This window comes from Loxodonta africana, chromosome 7 (assembly GCF_030014295.1).
Source record: "Loxodonta africana isolate mLoxAfr1 chromosome 7, mLoxAfr1.hap2, whole genome shotgun sequence".
In the NCBI taxonomy this organism is placed as follows: Eukaryota; Metazoa; Chordata; class Mammalia; order Proboscidea; family Elephantidae; genus Loxodonta; species Loxodonta africana.
The window spans coordinates 36,556,243-36,574,576 of NC_087348.1; the positions used below are offsets into that span (position 1 = coordinate 36,556,243).

At 41.0% G+C, this 18,334-nt stretch overlaps 1 protein-coding gene across 11 annotated transcripts in view; it reads left to right on the plus strand.

The window, feature by feature from the left end:
- The window catches only part of AMBRA1 (autophagy and beclin 1 regulator 1), a 181,324-nt gene that overhangs the window by 136,823 nt on the left and 26,167 nt on the right, over positions 1-18,334 (plus strand). For 10 of the 11 annotated variants that reach the window (XM_064288201.1, XM_064288203.1, XM_064288200.1 and 7 more), the window contains 3 exons: positions 1,302-1,412; positions 12,652-12,840; positions 13,697-13,851. In XM_064288201.1, coding sequence (XP_064144271.1) covers positions 1,302-1,412; positions 12,652-12,840; positions 13,697-13,851 — 455 coding nt within the window. The remainder of the gene's footprint in view (positions 1-1,301; positions 1,413-12,651; positions 12,841-13,696; positions 13,852-18,334) is intronic. The other variant, XM_064288199.1, reaches the window with a different exon arrangement.

Genomic DNA, 18,334 nt, shown 5'->3' on the forward strand with positions numbered 1-18,334 from the left:
GTCTTCGGATACAGTGGTCTGCAGTAACTGAGGAGAGGGGAAGATTACTTTTTTCATATTTTATGGCTTATATGGAGGGTATTTTATCCCTGAACAATCTCTTGACCATTGGAAGAAAGAAAGGGAAACACCAGGAGTTACAGAGCAGTTAAAAAAACAAAAATACAGATAACAAGACCCTTTTGCACTGATTTGCAGAGGAGGAAGACTAGGGAATACGGTAGAGTCTAGGTATAAAATTATCCATTGTTCCAAGGCTAGTAAGCTATAACAAGTTCAGTTTCTCAAAGTAGGAGTTGATTTGCAGCAGCGAATACCATTTAGGTTGTCTAGCACGCAAGAGTGTTCTCTTCTCCGAAGAGGGTTTGGCTATGTCTGATCAGAAGGGTGGTTGTCTATAAAATGCACCTCGGAAGGAAGAGGAGGAGGAAATGACATGTTCATGTAAATGAAATACAACTGCAAATTAAAGTGTCACCCTGTTAAAAAAAAAAAAATTCATTTTTTATTTAATTGGTTACCAAGGAAAAAAAGTGTCATACAGAAGTGTATATCTCAGAAAGTTAAACTGTGAGATGTTATAAGTGAATCTCAATTCAGGGAAGTTCTTGTGGGGAGGATTATAAAATATTGCTTTAATAAAAATATTCTCATGCTGCAAAGCTAGGCTTATAAATATCTGCTTTGTTACATGCCAGGGGTTCAGAAGAAATCAACAAATACTACCTCATTTGTTCTTTACTCTCTTTCTATCCAGTCAGCTGTATGCTGGCTGCCTCTTCCCTGGAGGAAGCCTCCATTTGAAATGTATTATTGGGAAGGAGGTCATATACAAAAGGAGGGGATGCTTTCTCCCAAAGAGCACTGCTTACTACAGAGACATCCAGGGATCGGAATGCTACTAGCTTTTTGTGTGTTAGTTGTGGTCCCCTTTCTTTCACTTTTCTTTTTCCCACTTTTTTTTTTTTTTAATCAAAACTCATCCATCTCTTTAGATTGTGAGCTTCCCAGACAGTGTCTGTACAGTACCTGTCACACTGTGGACATTAAATAAATGTTAAGTAATAATGGGGGGAGTGACAGATGGGATTATATCTCCATGTAGTATTGTTCTTTGGGAAATAAACCTGGTTTTTCTTTGAGACAAGGATTTGACGGATGGGACCCATCAGCTTTCTTCAGCCTTAGTTGTGGTTCTTTCTCTTCCCCCTCTGTTGTTAACACACTATTGTTTTATGTTCTGCAATGGAAACATGTAGATAAATAATATAATGTGCTATCTTTGTCTTCTCCCCCACCAGGGGCAGTGATTGGTGATGGGCAGTCTGCGGTGGCCAGTAACATTGCCAATACCACTTACAGGCTCCAGTGGTGGGACTTCACTAAGTTTGACCTCCCAGAAATCAGTAACGGTAAGCCAAGGTAGAGCTGTGGGCGCTAGTGCAAGGGGTAGCTTTTACTGGTGAGCCAGAACTCAGGAACTCGTGTAACACTGGGTTTTTCTCATCATCTTGTTGAGCAGCTGACTGTCACGTGCCATGTCTGCCATGTGCTCTTCTGCAAATCTCAGCTAAGCAATTCAGCAAACGTGTATTGAACATCTACCCTGAGCAACAAAACTGCTAGGTACTAAGGTGAACACAAAGATGAACATGTTGTCTCTGCCCTAAGGAGTTTGCAATCTAGTAGTTCTTTGGTCTAAGCCTAGAAGTTCGGGTGGAACTGAGAGAAGGAGAATATGAAGGAGGTATAGGAAGTGGGAGTTAGACCTTGTGACCTTTCAGGAAAGGTTACAGCAATGTTAAGCTCATTTATTAATCCAGATCTGAATGGAACAAAGTGAGTGGCATGATTGATATGGAATTTACAGACACATTTGTCTTAACAGTCCAGTTACCTTGCTGCTAGGGAAGCACACAATCCCATGTCCCAGTTATTCAGTTGGAGTCCCATTTTAGACATTTCATTTCACTTTCTATCTAATGAAGGCCTTCTCTCATACATTCTTGAGATGTGACAGTTCAGTCTCTGCTTGAATACTACTGATAAAAGGCCACACTGTCTGACAAGATGGGCCTAACCCGTCACTGCTAAATTCCTGTTAAGACGTTCTTTCTTGTACCAAACCAGTGTTTCCCTTGTCACTTCCTCCCATTGGTCCCAAGTTCTACCTTTGAAGCTCCATAGAGTAAGTCTAATGATGCCTCTTCCAAGTGACAGTCTTCCAGATATTTGAAGATAAACTGCCATTTCCTTTTAAATCTTTTTTTTTCAGGCCAAAGTTCGTTAGAGTCCTTCTGCTAATCTGGTTTCGAAATCCTTGACAGTTTGAATCCTTGACAGTTCTGCGCATCTTCCCTTTTGATTTTGGGGGACCAGAACAGAATAGAAAGCTCCAGATGTGAGTTCTCCAATACGGAGTACAGTGGTGCTTTGGACAGTGGTAATTCAGCCTAAGATTTCAGCAGCTTTTTCTTAAGCCACTATTGAGTTTGTAGTCACTTAAAATTCCTTCACTAAACGAGGACTCTGCTATCCTGCGCTTACTTGTACAGCTTGAATCTTTTCAAAACCAAAGCAGGGTTGTATTTGTTTCTATTAAATTTTATCTTAATAGTGTCTGTTGTAGTACCTAGTTCTGCTTCTCAGCATCTTTTTGATCTTTGTTTCAGTCATTCTCTCTGAATTTTACATTGTCTGTTAATTTGATAAACATGCTTTCTCTGTCTTCCTTCAGATTGTTAGCAAAATGGTGAATCAGTCAGGACATTGCACCAAGGCTTATGGTATGTTACTGTAGACTTCCTCTGTGTCGGTTGTGGTTCATGAATTAGCACCCTGGGCTTGGCTGTTCGCATCCGAAGCCCATATTTTTCTTCCTTTCCTATAGGGTTTGTTAGATGCCTTAAATCAAGATATTTTCTGTCTGTGGCATTTCCCAATATGACAGTCTTGGAGTCCTTATCAGACAAGGAAAATGAGGTTAATTTTTCTTATCCTATTCTTAGTAAAACCTCAGTCGCAATTCTCCATCTCTTTTTAAGTGCTTGTAAGCCACATGTCCAATAATCTGTTCTTTAACTGCTGGGAACCTACTGCAATCCCCCTTTTCCCTTATTGAAAACCAAATTTGTTTTATCTATAGATTTCTGGCCCAGATCTTACTTGCTGTAATTTATTTGTTTCTTTATTTTGCCTTCTTTGTTTCTTTTATCATAATTTTAAATAGGTAACATATTCACAGTTCAAAAAAATTAAAATAGAAAAGAGTATGCAATGTTTCCCAACCTTATGCCCTAGCCATCCACCACTCCTCCCTATAATCCAAATTTTCTTTCTACTATTAGCACTTTCTTATATATCTTTTCAAGGATATTTTATGTATATACAAGCAAATGCAATTTTTTTTTAACCCAAATTGTAGCATATTATACATACTCTTGTGCACTTGTTTTCTGCTTTATACCATATCTTGGTGATCTTTCCATATCTGTATATAAAGTGCTTACTCATCTTTTTCTCCTATTGAGGGCCTTTTAAGTTGGTTCAATCTTCTGCTGTACACACTGTGCTGCAGTTAGTCATTTTGCACATGTTCAAGTATAGCTATAGGATAAATTCCTAGAAATGGAATTGCAGGGGGAAAGAGCATGTGCATTTGTAGTTTTTATAGATATTGCCAAATTGCCCTCTGGTAGAGGTTGTGCCAGTTTATACTCCCACCTGCAGTTTATGAGCGTGACTGTTTCTCTAAGCCCTTGCTGATAGAATGTGCTATCAAATTTTGGGGTATTTGTAAATACAATAGATTAAAAAATCATATTTTGATATTTTTATTGGTATTTCTGATATTACAAATGAGGTTGTACTCCTTTTCATATAATTAAGAGCCATCTGTGTTGCCTTTTGTTGACCTATCCATGTGCTTTACTTATTTTCCTGTTGTGTTATTGGTCTTTGCCTTATCAATTCTGTGGGAGGTCTTTATAAATCAGGACCAAAAACCAAACCCACTGCCATCGAGTCAATTCCAACTCATAGCCACCCTATAAAAAAGTAGAACTGCCCCATAGGGTTTCCAAGGCTGTAAATCTTTATGGAAGCAGACTGCCACATCTTCCTCCCGCAGAGTGGCTAGTGTTTTCGAACCACCCACCTTTCAGTTAGCAGTCGAATACTTTAACCACTACATCACCAGGGCTCCTTTAAGTCAGGACAATTACAATAGGAGTTTCGTAGTTGTCATTTGTCTTTTGACTTTGCTAAAGGTTATTTTTGTCATAGAACTTTTTTAAGTAGTCAGAATTATTCATCTTTCCTTTTATGGTTCCTGGGTTTTGTGTCGTTAGGAAGATCTTTTAAGTATATTAGTATGTTTTAGATTTTTACATTTAAATCTTTGATTCACTAGGCAGTTTAACTTTAGTCACAGATAAGCAAAACACCTTTTCCCCATATGGCTACTCATTTGCCTCAACCTATTTGTAGAATAATTTATTCATCTCCATTGATTTGTGGTGTCACGTTCACCATATTATTGATATCTTATGTGCATTTAGATATTTTTTTGTTAGTTGTCTTCGAGTAGAATCCAACTCATAGGGACCCCACTTGTGCAGAGTACAACTGCTCCATAGGGTTTTCATGGCTGTGACCTTTTGAAAGCAAATCACCAAGCCTTTCTTCCAGGGTCCCTCTGGGTGAGTTAAAACTGGCAGCCATTCAACTAGTAGTCTAAGATATAAGGAGCCCAGGTAGCACAATGGTTAAACGCTCGGCTGCTAACAGAAAGGTCAGAGGTTTGAACCTACTGGCCGCCCCATGGGAGGAAAGACCGGGTGATCTGCTTCCGTAAAGATTACAGCCTAGAAAACCCTATGGGGCCGTTATACTCTGTCCTGTAGAGTTGCTGTGAGTGGGAATTGGCTGGACAGCACACAACAACATTTAGATATATTTCTGGACTATCTTTTCTGTTCTGATAATCTGGTAGAATCTGATGCCCTCTTTTTACTTTTTTTAATCCAAATTTTCTTTCCTATTCTTGCATGTTAGCTTTTCTATATGAACTTTATAACCACCTTTCCGTTCCCTGATCCCAGAAAAAATCCTGTTAGTACAAATGGTTTGATTACATTAAATTAATAAAGAGATTCAATATTGTGATATCTAAGAATGTAGCATGATTTTCCTTTTCTCCAGGTCTCTTTTGTGTTCATAGGAATGTTTTCGGTTTTCTTCATGTAGATATTGTATATTTCTTAAGTTTTTTGTGATAAGCTTATTTTTTAAAATCCCGTCTTACTGAATTTGTTTACTAATTATAGTTAATATTCAGTTAAACCTCATGGATTTTCTAGATAAGTTATCTGTAAATAGTGATAATTTTACCTCCTCCATTCCAATTTTTATGCCTGTGATTTCTTCTCTAGTCTAAATGCAGAGACTGTTGCCGTCAGAACAGTGTTAAATAATAGCAGTGGTAGTGGGCCTTCTCATACTGTTCCTAACTTTGGCAGAAGTCTTAACTTTTTCCCATTAAGCCTATTGCTGGCTTTTGGGTTGAGGAAGAGCTAGTTTGTCATTTTAAGGAAATATCTATTGATTCCTATTTTATTGAGAGTTTTTATCAAGACTGCTTATTGAATTTTTCATACCTTTTCAGCATACCTCCTTAGATTTCATAACACAATGAACTGTGTTGATAGATTTTATAATACTGAGCTCATCCTTACATTCCTTTTTGAATATTTGTAAATCTAATAGATGAAAAATAGTGTTTTGGTATTTTTAATAAACCTCATGTGGTCATGATGTATTCCTTTAATTTTGCTTGCTAATAACTTTTTTCATTGCTGTTCATCAGTGAAATGTATCTGTGCTCTTCTTTTTTATAAAATCTCTGGGTTTGGGTATCAATGTTATGCTTGTGTTACAATTTAGAACTTCATCTGGAACAGTTTAAATAGTATTTGAATTACTTATGCTTTTTATATTTTAAAGGTTTGGGCCTGGTGGCATAGTGGTCAAGTGCTATTATGGCTGCTAACCAAGAGGTCAGCAGTTCAAATCCACCAGGCACTCCTTGGAAACTCTGTGGGGCAGTTCTACTCTGTCCTATAGGGTCGCTATAAGTTGGAATCGACTCAACGGCAGTAGGTTTGGGGTTTGGGCCTGACGGCCCCTGCCCTTTTTTTTTTTTTGGCAAGCGTAGAAGAGGTGATTCTTTAATTCTATCAACTGTCCTGTAATGGTTTAAGTGAGTAAACTCTTGAGCTACACTATCCAGGTTGAAATTCCAGCTCAGCCACCTTCTAGCAGGGTGACACTGGTTACTTCATCTCTCTACTCCTTGGTTTCCTTGTCTATGAAACGGAGATTATAGCAGTCCTTATCTCACAAGACTGTCATAAGACTAAATGAGTTAATACATGTCAAGCACTCTGAACAGTACCTGGCACTTAATGTATCAATAAGTATTAGCTGTTTTTATTATCATTTGTTTTCTTGGAGATTACACCATGATTTTTTGAGAATATGGTCAAAAATCTGAAGTCACATCTGCCCACATTTTCAATACCCCAAGATGCATATTTTTAGCTCTGGAGAGTGGCATTCCTTTAAAGGAGGTATTGTTCTCTTAACCTGTTGCCTTATCTGTAATCCACAAGCAAAAGATGTGACAGTCTGCTTCTGTAAAAATTTACAGCCTTGAAAACCCTATGGGGCAGTTCTGCTCTGTCCTATGGGGGGTCATTATGAGTCAGAGTTGACTCAGTGGCAGTGGGTGTGAGTTTTTTTGGGTTTATCTGTGGTTGGTTCTGATCCCTCCTAAATGTGTTGTTTCTACCCAGTTGGAGATCATTTTCCTTGATAGAAAAACAAGAACAAATCCAAAAGAATACAGACATTGGATATGCTGCTAGCATAGTTAGAAGGCCTTTTTAATTGTCTGTGACATTTTTTCACAAGCCACAGCTCATTCTGACTATAGCTTTTTATCATTCTCCTTTGTATTTGTTATTAGTTCTGTCTTCATCTTCCACCTTTTGAACATGGCTCTTGTAAAGCCTGAATTGATCAGAGAGCATCATGTGCAGCCAGGTGGGCTCAGGTAGTTAGGGCTGGCTTTTCTCCCTCATTGAAATCATTTGTGTTATTGCACTTCTGTATTTTTTTTTACTGCCCTAGTAGTGTTTTGGCCTTGGGAGAAATTGCATTCTAAAAGTTTAGGGCGCATGTCGGATAATAGCCAATGTTCTTTTCCATAGGATCTTCTTCTAGAATGATAGTCACTTTTACCTGAAATACCTGTTGCTAGCACTTAATGAACTGTGTTCCTGATTGGTTTGAATAAAGTCTAGTTACAGTTTTGATCTCCACCATTCTGGTAGGTTCTGTTGGCAGCAGAGTAAGTTGGGAATCTCTTTTGATGTAGGATTCATTTTTGTAAGCCACCTAATTCCCAGTGAATGGTAGCCTCTGACTTTAGTACAGCCTGTGCCTGGGAACCCCAGGTCCTGAGCTTTATTCATGAGCTTAGTAACTGCTATGTTGCTGGTTATCTGTCTTATCTGAATTGCATTTGATTCCTTTCTGGAGTTACGCTGAGGATACTTGCCGCCTGTTTCTCTCACTTCGGTTACAGAATTAATGAATTGCTCTCTGTAAAGAGTTTAGAAGTATGCGAATAAGGCCTCATATGCATAGCTAAACTTGAAATCCTTTTTAAGAAGAAAGTAACTCATTAGATTCGCTGTGATTTTGAAGAGTAAACTCTTACTATGTGAGTGGCAGTGGTCACCAGGGTAGCCTGCTGGAACAGGCCTAAGATACCTAGCCAGTGGGCGGTGTGGGGCAGCCCACTGCCTCGGGATATAGTGACCGGTGCCTTTGGGGAGTACGTACAGTGTCATCTGGAGTTCTGTGCAGGAGGTCTTATTCTGAAACCTGAGGGGCTCAGAGATAGCCAAGAGGAAATTTTCCTGCTGATTTAAACCCCTTGGGGTTTTCCAGACCTGTATCTAATGCATTTGCAAAAGCACTGCAACTGCTAATTGCTCCCGTGGCCTCATCTGGCCAGCCAGCACAGGCTACACATCGATCTTTGTACAAGGTGTTTGTTTATAATTTATGGAGCTGATAGGAAGGCAGAGCCATCTGCTCCGCCAGGCATCAGTATTTCTAACCCCTCCCATTCCCTGCTAGGGCATTTTCACTTGGAAATCATTTATAATTAGGAAGAGATTACATTGCAGAGTCTGGAACATGGCTTCCTGCTGTCTCCTGCATCTTTTTTTCTCCCCCCTGGAGCTGCCCCCTGAAGCTCGTAAACAGTTTTGATTTGAAAATCTTTATTTCTTAGCCTTCATTTTCATTTTTAGCTGCCCAGCTAACTACCCCATCATCTTTTCCTATATGTGCTTTACTTTATGTGAAGGGCAGGTTGCTGGAGCCACAGCTCAGGGACCAAGGACCGTTTGGTAAGGCGTCAGCAACACCTGGAAACTTGTTAAAAATGGAAATTCTCAGGCTCCACCCAGCAGTCTGTGATTTAATAAGCTGTCCAGGTAATTCTGATGCACCTGAAGTCTGATCTCTGTGGTAAGGCAAAGGAACCCTGGTGGCTCAGTGGATAAGCACTTGGCTGCTAACTGAAAGGTCAGCAGTTCAAACCCACAGCTGCTCTGTGGGAGGGAGATGTGGCAGTCTCCATCCATAAAGATTACAGCCTTGGAAACCCTATGGGGCAGTCTTACTCTGTCCTATAGGGTCACTATGAGCCAGAATCAATTTGATGGCAGTGGGTTTGTTTTTTTTGAGTGGGAAGGCAAGTCTTAGATCAGAGCAAAGATTTTTAGTGGTGTGCAGGTTCCCGCAGAGTCTCCACTGTGTTTCATTTTACCTTTTTTCCTGCCTGCTTATTGTTGGATCCAAAAAGGATGAATTGTCCTTAGTCATTAGTACATTACTTTCCTGTAGTCCAAGAAAACAAGTAGCAGAGGTCCAAGAATTCTTCCTTGTATAAATCAACTCATCAGAATTTCACCATTGCAACTGAGCATTTCCATTCCACATGGGAAAGTAATAGACAACAAGCAGCAAACTTAAGCTGCTAATTGGAACTTTGAAATAAAAATGAAATTATAAACACACGACCCAGGGCTCTCTAAAATGTACCTACCAGATTACTCTGTGCCTGCCACATCCCCTTCATCAGGGTAGAAGTGAAACCCTCAGTCATGAGCTGCAAAATGTCTGGAACTGAACATGCTGCTGGAGAAGCCTCTGTTACAATTTTGAGCATTTCTTTTTCATTTGTCATTCATTTGTCATTGCATATCACTCTCTGAGCTCACTGTAGTAACAAAGAGTAGTTGCAAAATTGGAGGGTGGGGTAAAGTTTGGGAGATGGCCATTGATTCAGGATCATTATTATATAATACAAATGCAGACACAGTGACTTGGATTTGAGGCTGACAAAATGTTTGTCATATGCCCAGTTTTTTTAGGAGCATAGAGCCAAACTAGGAGCCCTGGTGGTGCAGTAGTTAAACACTCGACTGCTTACTGATAGGTTGGCGGTTTAAACCCACCAGCCGCTCTGCAGGAGAAAGGTGCGGCAGTCTGCTTTTGTGAAGACTACAGCCTTGGAAACCCTATAGGGCAGTTCTACTGTGTCCCATTGGGTCACTGTGAGTCAGAATCGACTCGACAGCAGTGGAGTTTTTTTTTTTTTTTTTTTTTAAAGAGTCAGACTATCCAGAAGAAGGAAAACCTTACTTCTACTCTCTTCCCCATCCCAGCCCCCTCCTTAGAAATTAGTATGGCAGTAAGCAGTTAAATGCTTTTTTGATGTTGGTGGTGAATTTTGAGGGTCATTATAGACTTGTTCTTTTTTCATATTTTACTGTGTTTTTGGTGATAATTTACACAGCAGATTAGGTTCTCATTTAACAATTTCTAAACATTGTTCAATAACATTGGTTACATTTTTCACAATATATCAGCAATCTCATTATTTCCATTCTGGTTGTTCTATTTCCATTAATCTAGCTTCCCTGTCCCACCTTACCTTCTCATCTTTGGTTAGGGTAAATGTTTACCATTTGGTTTCATTTAGATGATTATTTAGAGGAGCACAGTACTCACACATGATTTTACTTACTTTATGAGCTAATCTGCCATTTGGCTGAAAGGTTACCTCTGGGAGTGGTTTGAGTTCCAAGTTTAAAGGGTATCTATCACAGGGCGATGATCTCGGGGGTTCATCTGGTCTCTACCAGTCCAGTAAGTCTGGCCTTTTTTTTTTTTAGGAATTTGAGTTCTTTAGATTAGTTTCTTGTTTGAGTCTTTGGTTTCCCTTTTTTTTCTTTTTTTGTTCCAGACAAGTAGAGACCAAGAGTTGTTTCTTAGATGGCCACTCACAAGCTTTTGAGACCCTAGACACTACTCGCCAAACTAGGGTGTAGAACATTGTCTTTATAGACTATGTTGTGCCACTTGACTGGAGTTGCCCCACGAGACCATGGTCCTAAGCCCTCAAACTCAGTTAACCAGTCCCATGAGATGTTTGGTTATGTCTAGAAAGTATCCATAACTGTGCCCCTATGTGCTGTATTTTATATTTGAATGTAAATACAGCACACATAAACATGTATATGCCTTCCTATACCTATCTATGCATACATATCTAATAAACTTATTCTTGCCTGACTTAACATGTTAACATCCATAAGCTAGATCTGTATAACAGCAAGGTGGAAAACCTTACTTTGATAAAATACCCAGTATTCATTTTTGAAACATTAAGTGTGGATAAAATAGTAACTGAGTAAAGTGTCTTAAAGTCTGCAGAGTCCCATCTCCTTCCCTACTCATTTTCATGTCCTTCTTAAAATTCATGATTTCTTTACTTTCTTCTCCTGCCTTTGGTGGTTACAGTATAAATTGTCTGTTTCTTTTTATCCTTCTGAGGGTTGTGCCAACCTTGAAGGTGGAAACAAAGATGGGCTCACTCCTGAAGCTTCGTACACCCAATTCCTTTGGTTCTGTATCCCGAGCTAGCATCATGTATTAATCCATGGAAAGAGGAAGAGATTGATATCTTTTTTCTTTTTTTTTTACCAAGGGCTTGGGACCCTGGTTAAGGAGCAGACGGTCCCATAACTAGTCATACAGCTAGAGCAGATGGCAGGTTGGAAGTTGGAAGTTGAGCAGTACAGAGGCCTAATGGTGATAGCAATGAGTATTTGGATGTCATTATTTTATTATTTAGCAAACAGAACCATCCTTGTGGTCCCTCCTTGGTTTTATGTGTAATCGTGCTGTAGGTGTCAGCCCTCCAGAGTTGGCAAGCAACCTAATCTGTGTCCTGATGTCTTTTTTTTTTTTTTTATCTACTTTGTCATTCTGTGGCTTCATTAGCAACACACGGGGAAATGAGAAGTGAATATAGAGTTTTATTCATCACTCTGACTCCCCAAGCCAATAAGCCTCCCCCTAAAAGCAATTCTTCGTTTTATTTTTAAGATAATTCCCTGGGGAAACTTGCCCTTCATTTCCCAAGTCCTATTTTTGGCTTATTGGGGTAGATCACTTGGAATCTGGGAGGGTAGTTGAGCTCGGGGCTTTTTTTTTTTTTTTTAACCACAATAACTCTGGCAGTGTCCATCTAAGTCATTCCTTCAGATGAGAGAGAGTAGACAGGCTCTGTGCATGTGCATATGAAGCCCAGAGCTTGGACCCTTTGAATCTGTTGTTCTGCCTGTGCCCATGATGTGGGCTCTCATTCCAGGTAAATCACTTCCTCTTGGCAGGGAACCGTACACTGGGTGTCAGAGAGGGATTGAAATGAAAACCAAGACGAGGCATGCAGACACGGCCCCAGTGCTGGCTAACATCTCATTAGCTGCATCGTGCGCAGTGGATGCTCCCCACCAATACACCTCTGCTCCTTGTGCTGAGCCTGCCGTCTGGCTGACCCTGTGCCAAGTGCAGACTGGGGCTGCCCCTGCACACTGGCTTACAGAATGGATAAGGCATAGAGCAGAGTGAGAAATGAAACGAATCCCAGCCATCCAGGCTGGGCTGGGCTTTGTTTCTCTTTGTGGAGTAGGGATTAGGATTATCTGTTCAGAAAATTGAAGTCTCTACATTTTCCAGTTCTCTTAGATGTGAAAGTAAGACACAAATTTATGGAATGATTTCCTTCTCCAAGGTCACATGGCAGGTATCGAGTAGGATTCCTGCACCAAGGAAGCTCTGCCTATATCCCCCTTTTCTTGGAATCAGTGAGTTTGCATTTCATTCATCTTAGTTTTGATCTTTTGGGCAGTAACAGCTGTTGAGTGGCTCCCCAGGAACAATTTTAACAACTTTTCCTTACCTAATCTTTCAAGTGATGTTTTCCAAGTGTTAACTAAGACCCAGTAGGTGATCATGAGTGTATCGACTATCCTGTAGTTCCCTACTGAAGTGGTACAACAGGCATATCTCTCCTTCCTCTTTTGTTTCTTGTTCCATGATGTTTTAGTTTGATTCACAAGGCAGCCTTGAGAAAATGGTTCAGTCCATTAGGGAGGCCCCAGAATTTCTCATAATACCAACTTCACACTTTCTTATCCCCTTTTCTTTCTTTGTCTGATGCAGCCTCCGTGAATGTGCTGGTGCAGAACTGCAAGATCTACAATGATGCCAGCTGTGACATTTCTGCAGATGGCCAGCTTCTGGCAGCTTTCATCCCTAGCAGTCAGAGGGGCTTTCCTGATGAAGGCATCCTGGCAGTGTACTCCCTGGCTCCCCATAACCTGGGCGAAATGCTCTACACCAAGCGATTTGGTAAGGGATAGGAAGCCCAACCTAGTGGCAGAGGGATGCTGGTGCCTTGGCATGGGCGTTGCTAGGTGAGGCACAACTTAGATGGGATTAATGGTCATGTACTGCTCCTGGCTTCAGGGGGCACAGGCCAAAGGAAGATTGCCCTGCAGGAGTCCGGGCTGATAGCATTGAAGAAGAATCTCAGAATGAGCTCTTCCTGCCATGATTGCATCACCAGCTTACTCCTGGCGTGGTGGCCAGGATTAAGGGAGGAGCTTTGGTCATGGCTTGTGGAAGTGGGCATGCTCATACACTTCAAGGCAGCTTGGTATTGTGTATTAAGAGCCCTCAAATGTGTACTCTTTGATCTGGCAGTCTCACTTCTAAGGCAATAATCGGATAACCATACAAAGGTTTACGTTCAAGGATGTTCACAGTAGTGTTATTAATAATAGGGAGAAACATCAGATTGTAAAAAGAGTTGTTTAAATAAACAATGGTACAGTCATAGGACAGAATACAATTTAGCCCTTAAAATGTTATTGTAGAAGAATATTTAACGATGGAAAACGTTCATAATGTATTAAGTGAAAAAACTAGATTTCAAAATAGTATTTATACTATGATACCATTTTTTTAATGTGATGATATGATTACAGTGGTTAGCATTTATTAAGTACTTTCTCTGTGCCAAACACTGTACTTAATGCTTTATACGCCTTCTCATTATACTCCCCGCTACAATCCTATACGGCAACCCTAGCATGACCAGAAGAATATGAAGATTAGAGGAAAAGAGAAAAGACTAAGAGTGAAAGTTGTTTCCTTGAAATAACGAGAACTCTGGGAAATGTCTGTCTGTTCTGTTGGCCCTCAGGTCCCAACGCCATTTCAGTGAGCCTGTCCCCAATGGGCCGATATGTAATGGTGGGCTTGGCTTCCAGAAGGATCCTGTTACACCCCTCCACAGAGCATATGGTGGCCCAGGTCTTCAGGCTGCAACAGGCCCATGGTGGCGAGACCTCCATGAGGGTGAGTGCCACCGCTTACGCTCCACTGTATAGTGACTCTCCTAGGCTTGGCAGGGGTATAATGACGGCCATCAGTGTGATCTCTCAGCCAGGACCAAAAATATCACGATCATAGGAAGAAGGAGGGACTCTAGTCCAGCCTTCATTTTTGGAAGTTCTGGAGTATTAAAGGGGCTTTCTCACATTTTGGCTTATGAGCTGGCTTTCCCTGAAAGTATCTTTGGATAAAGAATAAACTTGACAGTTCCTTACCCCAACAGGAAACCTTTATTCTAGAGGTATGTAAAGGACCCCATGAAATATTTATGATAATTTTTTTTTTTTTTTTTTTTGAGGGAGAAAGTTGTACAAAGAAATAATACACCTTGAAATGCTCTTTTCTGTGGGTTATAATCATGATGGAAGATGATGCCTTTGGCAGCTGCCATGCTCTTGATTGTCCCCCTGTTTCACCAGCAGAAGAAGGGTCCTATTTAGGATCCTGTCTTGTCTAAGGGGGTACCTTTCTTGTTTTGCCATAAAAGCCTTCTGGGCTTCCTGTAGTTAACAGCCTTCTGGACTCAGTCAGACTAGCGTGCCTGACTGAGCTTTCCACATCCCAGAGAGGCTCATTTGGCCAAGATTTTTGTCAAGGGGAGTTGAGCATTTGAACAGTTCTCTAATTAGATGCTATTTAAGCCCTGTCTCAAGCTAAGAACCTGTGAATTCCCTTAGTCCTTTGTGTAGTCTGTGCAGTTTGTAGTTTTGTACACTTGTTTATATGTTCCTTTGTGTTTTCTTTAGCTGGGTCATGTATATGTATAATTCACCTAGTTAGGTTCAGTGTAAACTCCTTGGGAGCATATCCCCCATGGTACCTCATTTAGTGCTATGCATGTAGATGCTTGTCAAAGACCTGGAATGGCAAGGAATTGTTTTAAAGAAAAAGGTAGAGATGAGTTCCATTAGATGGAAAGTGAGTGGCCTGGTGACATCTACTCTTTCTTGCCTTTCCAGCCTCTTCTCCCTCCTACCTGCTACAGGTACCTTCTATCCAGCTACACTGAACCACTCTCCAAGCTCCCTGAGTTTGACAAGGCTCTTTCCTGCCCGTTTGCCTTTACCTGGAATGCCCTCTTCTCCCCTGTCCCCAGCTGCCTGTCAAGCTCTTCCCCTTCTGTACAACCTTTCTTAACAGAATTGATTGCTCCCTCCTTGTGCTGCCACTGTACCTGGTCCATGCTGACACTCTTCTCACCTTACTGCACTTACTCATTTCCGTGTCAGTCTCCTCTCCTGATCTGTGAGCTCTTTGAGAGCAGACACCATGTCTGTTTTATCTTTATGAAGTCCAAGTACCTAGTAAGGAACCAGACATTTAGTACTAACTGGATGAATGAAAATCTCAAGAAAAGCATCCTTATTATGAAAAAAAAAAAAATTTTTTTTTTTTTTTAATCATTTCTAGGTGGTAATTAGCAGAACCAATGATGGGCAGCATCACGTCTCACCAAGCCTCTGAAAGGGGCAGAGATAAGGCATCCTCTGCTCTTGACATTGTAGTGACAGGAAAGGCCTGACTCTTGAATTTCATATGACTCTGGGAAGACTTGACATTGGATGATTAGGAGAAGACTTAGTGGGGAGTTCATCACGCCTGTTTTCTTAATCTAGATATTTTAGGATGGAAGTCGAGTTTTAGTTTAAATATTCTTCCTTTGCTTATCTTAAGCAGATCTAGATGGTAAAAGTACCTAGTGTCTGCTTTTCACCACCTAGAAACTCTGGTCCTACCAGCTGTTCTTCTAGCTCTTCCTGCCTAATAGTGAAATAATTGTTTATAATCATTAAGAGACAGGATCTGATTTTGGCAGCACTGATGGACATCTCCAGCCTCTTCCGGAAGCCAGGGCTTCTGCCCAACTCCTTGGCATGGCCTGCCAGTCCTCTATCCTAGCAAGGTTCCTCTTTTCCGTAAGTAACCAGAAACATCTGGCTAAGGGCAAATAGCTACTTGAGCGGAAGCCAAGATGGTAGGCTCTGTTGTCACATACGGGGCTGGCGGCACAGGGAATGCAGTTGAAGAAGCCTGCTGGGGAGATATAGTGATCCAATTAGTCCATTGCTGTCCTGCTAAGGGGCTCAAAGCAACTAGCCAGCTGCCTTGTGCCTCACGACAAGAGCTATTTCTCAGGCCTCCCAATGAGGCTTTTTTGATTCTCAGTAGGTACCATCTGCTCCTTACAGGAGGGAGCTGAAATAACTAGAATGCTCCTGTTTGGAAAGTGTTGCCTCTCACCCAACAGACAGGATCAAGGCATCTCAACAAGGTTTTGCTCAACCTAGTGTCCACCTGGCCTGACTTTAAACCCCCATACTACAGAAAGGTTTCTGGTTTTCCAGGTTTTGGTTGCCCCTTACATCCAAGGGCACCAAATGTCCCTGAATTCAGTCATTGGTGGAAGGGAAGACACCAGCTTTTTTGGATAGCTGTGCTGTACCACTGTTTAAGGCAAGAAGTGAATTTTTATCTGAGAACAGGCAGCAAGGGTTTAATGGGACAGTAGAGCATCTCTCTCTCTCTCTCTGCACAGGTAAGTATAGGTGGGTGTCTGCATCTGTAATGTCAAGCTCTGTCCTTGAAATGCTTTTGTGGGAGTGTCGCAGAGCTTCTTTACCCAAAATTCCCCTTCTCTTTGGTGTTACCTCTTGGTATTCACTGTAGTAATGATCAGAAAGGTGAACTTGCATTCTCAAGAGAACATCCTCCAGAGTGCATTTTGATTTATCTTAATTCGCACTAAGTGACATCTCTCCTCAAGAGATAATCCTTTACGCAATCCAATATGAAGACTCTTCTGAAAACGAATTGCTGTTAGCCTTGGCACACTTATTCTAAGCAATTCTTCAGACCTCTGGATCCGTGCTTCTCAAAATGTAGTCCTTGGACAACCTGCATTAGAAACATGGGGGCTCCTTGTTAAAATACAGATGCTACTTTGGACCTAACATTACAATGGGAATGGGACAGGAGGGGCCCAGGTATTTGCTTTTTTAAAACAAACTTGCCAGATGATTCTGATAAGCACTTGAGTTTGAGAATCGCAGTTCTTCATGCCTGTTTTCTTTCATTTTAGGTTTCTGTCCCCAGCCTCGTCAGCTTACCATTGTGGCTTTATGCGTGGTGCTTTGATCCTTTGCTAATTTTGTTGCAGGCATAGTGGCTTTTGTGTTCTGTTTCCCACCAAGCTCTTAGCTTTTTGGCTGTCTGTGCTTCACCTCCCATCTTTTTTCAGCTATTGCTGCTTTCCAGGTTTCTCCCTTGAATATCTATATGTGCTGGATTCTTTTCTTCCCCATGTTGAGTCATGTAATTTTTGTCCTTGTTTCTAGGCTCTAGGGACCTTTTGATGTTTCCCTTCTCTGCTTACTGAGGCCCAGCCCCAGTCCTCCCAACTTTAATGTAATTGGCAAATCAAGAAAAATAGGACTGGACACATATTTTATCTTCCCCTTCCCTCTGTCCATTCTAGACTCTTCCAGCATGAATATGCTACTCGCTATGACTCAAGAGTCTTATTTTCTGTCTGACTCCCTTACACTTGAGCCAGTGAGGGCTTTTTGTTAATTTTTTGTTTGTTTTTAAGTTAGGCTTTTAGAAACTGCTGAGCTGAAGTTTTGCTGAATTCTCAAAACACTGAACTTCCTGTGTTCCCTCTCAGCTTCATTTTCTAATTGGAACAAGGCACAATATTGTAACAGAAAACTGCAATTAATTTTCTAAAATAGTGGCAACTTTCACATTATAATAACTTTGGTTGTAACCAAGTGAAAGCATAACAACAAAAATATAGAATTACTAATGAAACCAGAAATAATCATCATACCAAACTGTTCTTCCAGTTTGTGTCAGCAGTGAGTGCTCTTATACCTGGGAATGGGGCAAAGTAAGCACATGGTGGTGGAGGAGGGTTGGTAGGGCATTTTGAAGTAGGAAACAACAATAAAGAGTAATGCTTTCAACACAGGTGTATACTCTTTCTCCCAGGTACATGGACATGCCTTTCAAACCCCCACCCACCCAGGTGGGAGTCATAGGCAGATAAGTCGTTTAATAAGAACTGAAAAGTATTCTCATTGCATAATCCCTACAGATCCCCAAGGTCCTAGAGGCTTGAATCTCACCAATGCTGGTTTGCTTTTCTCTTTGGTCATTTTATTGCCAAAAATGATGGAAAAGAACACCTTCATCTGAGCTGGGTGGGAAAGAAGCTCACGGACAGAAAGCCATTTTGCTTCCCTTCCTCCTGGAACAGCATTGTGCACTTTAAGTCAAAGGCTGAAATGCCTAAGGGTTGGTTTTATTGAAAACTCTTACTTTGTGGCAGTGTGGTAAAACGGCATTGGGGGGTTGAACGACTGTCATCCAGACAGACCATTAGTCTCAAGAGGGGAATGGAAAGAGAGCATACAAGGTTCATGCCCTTTCTCCTTGACGCAGTGAA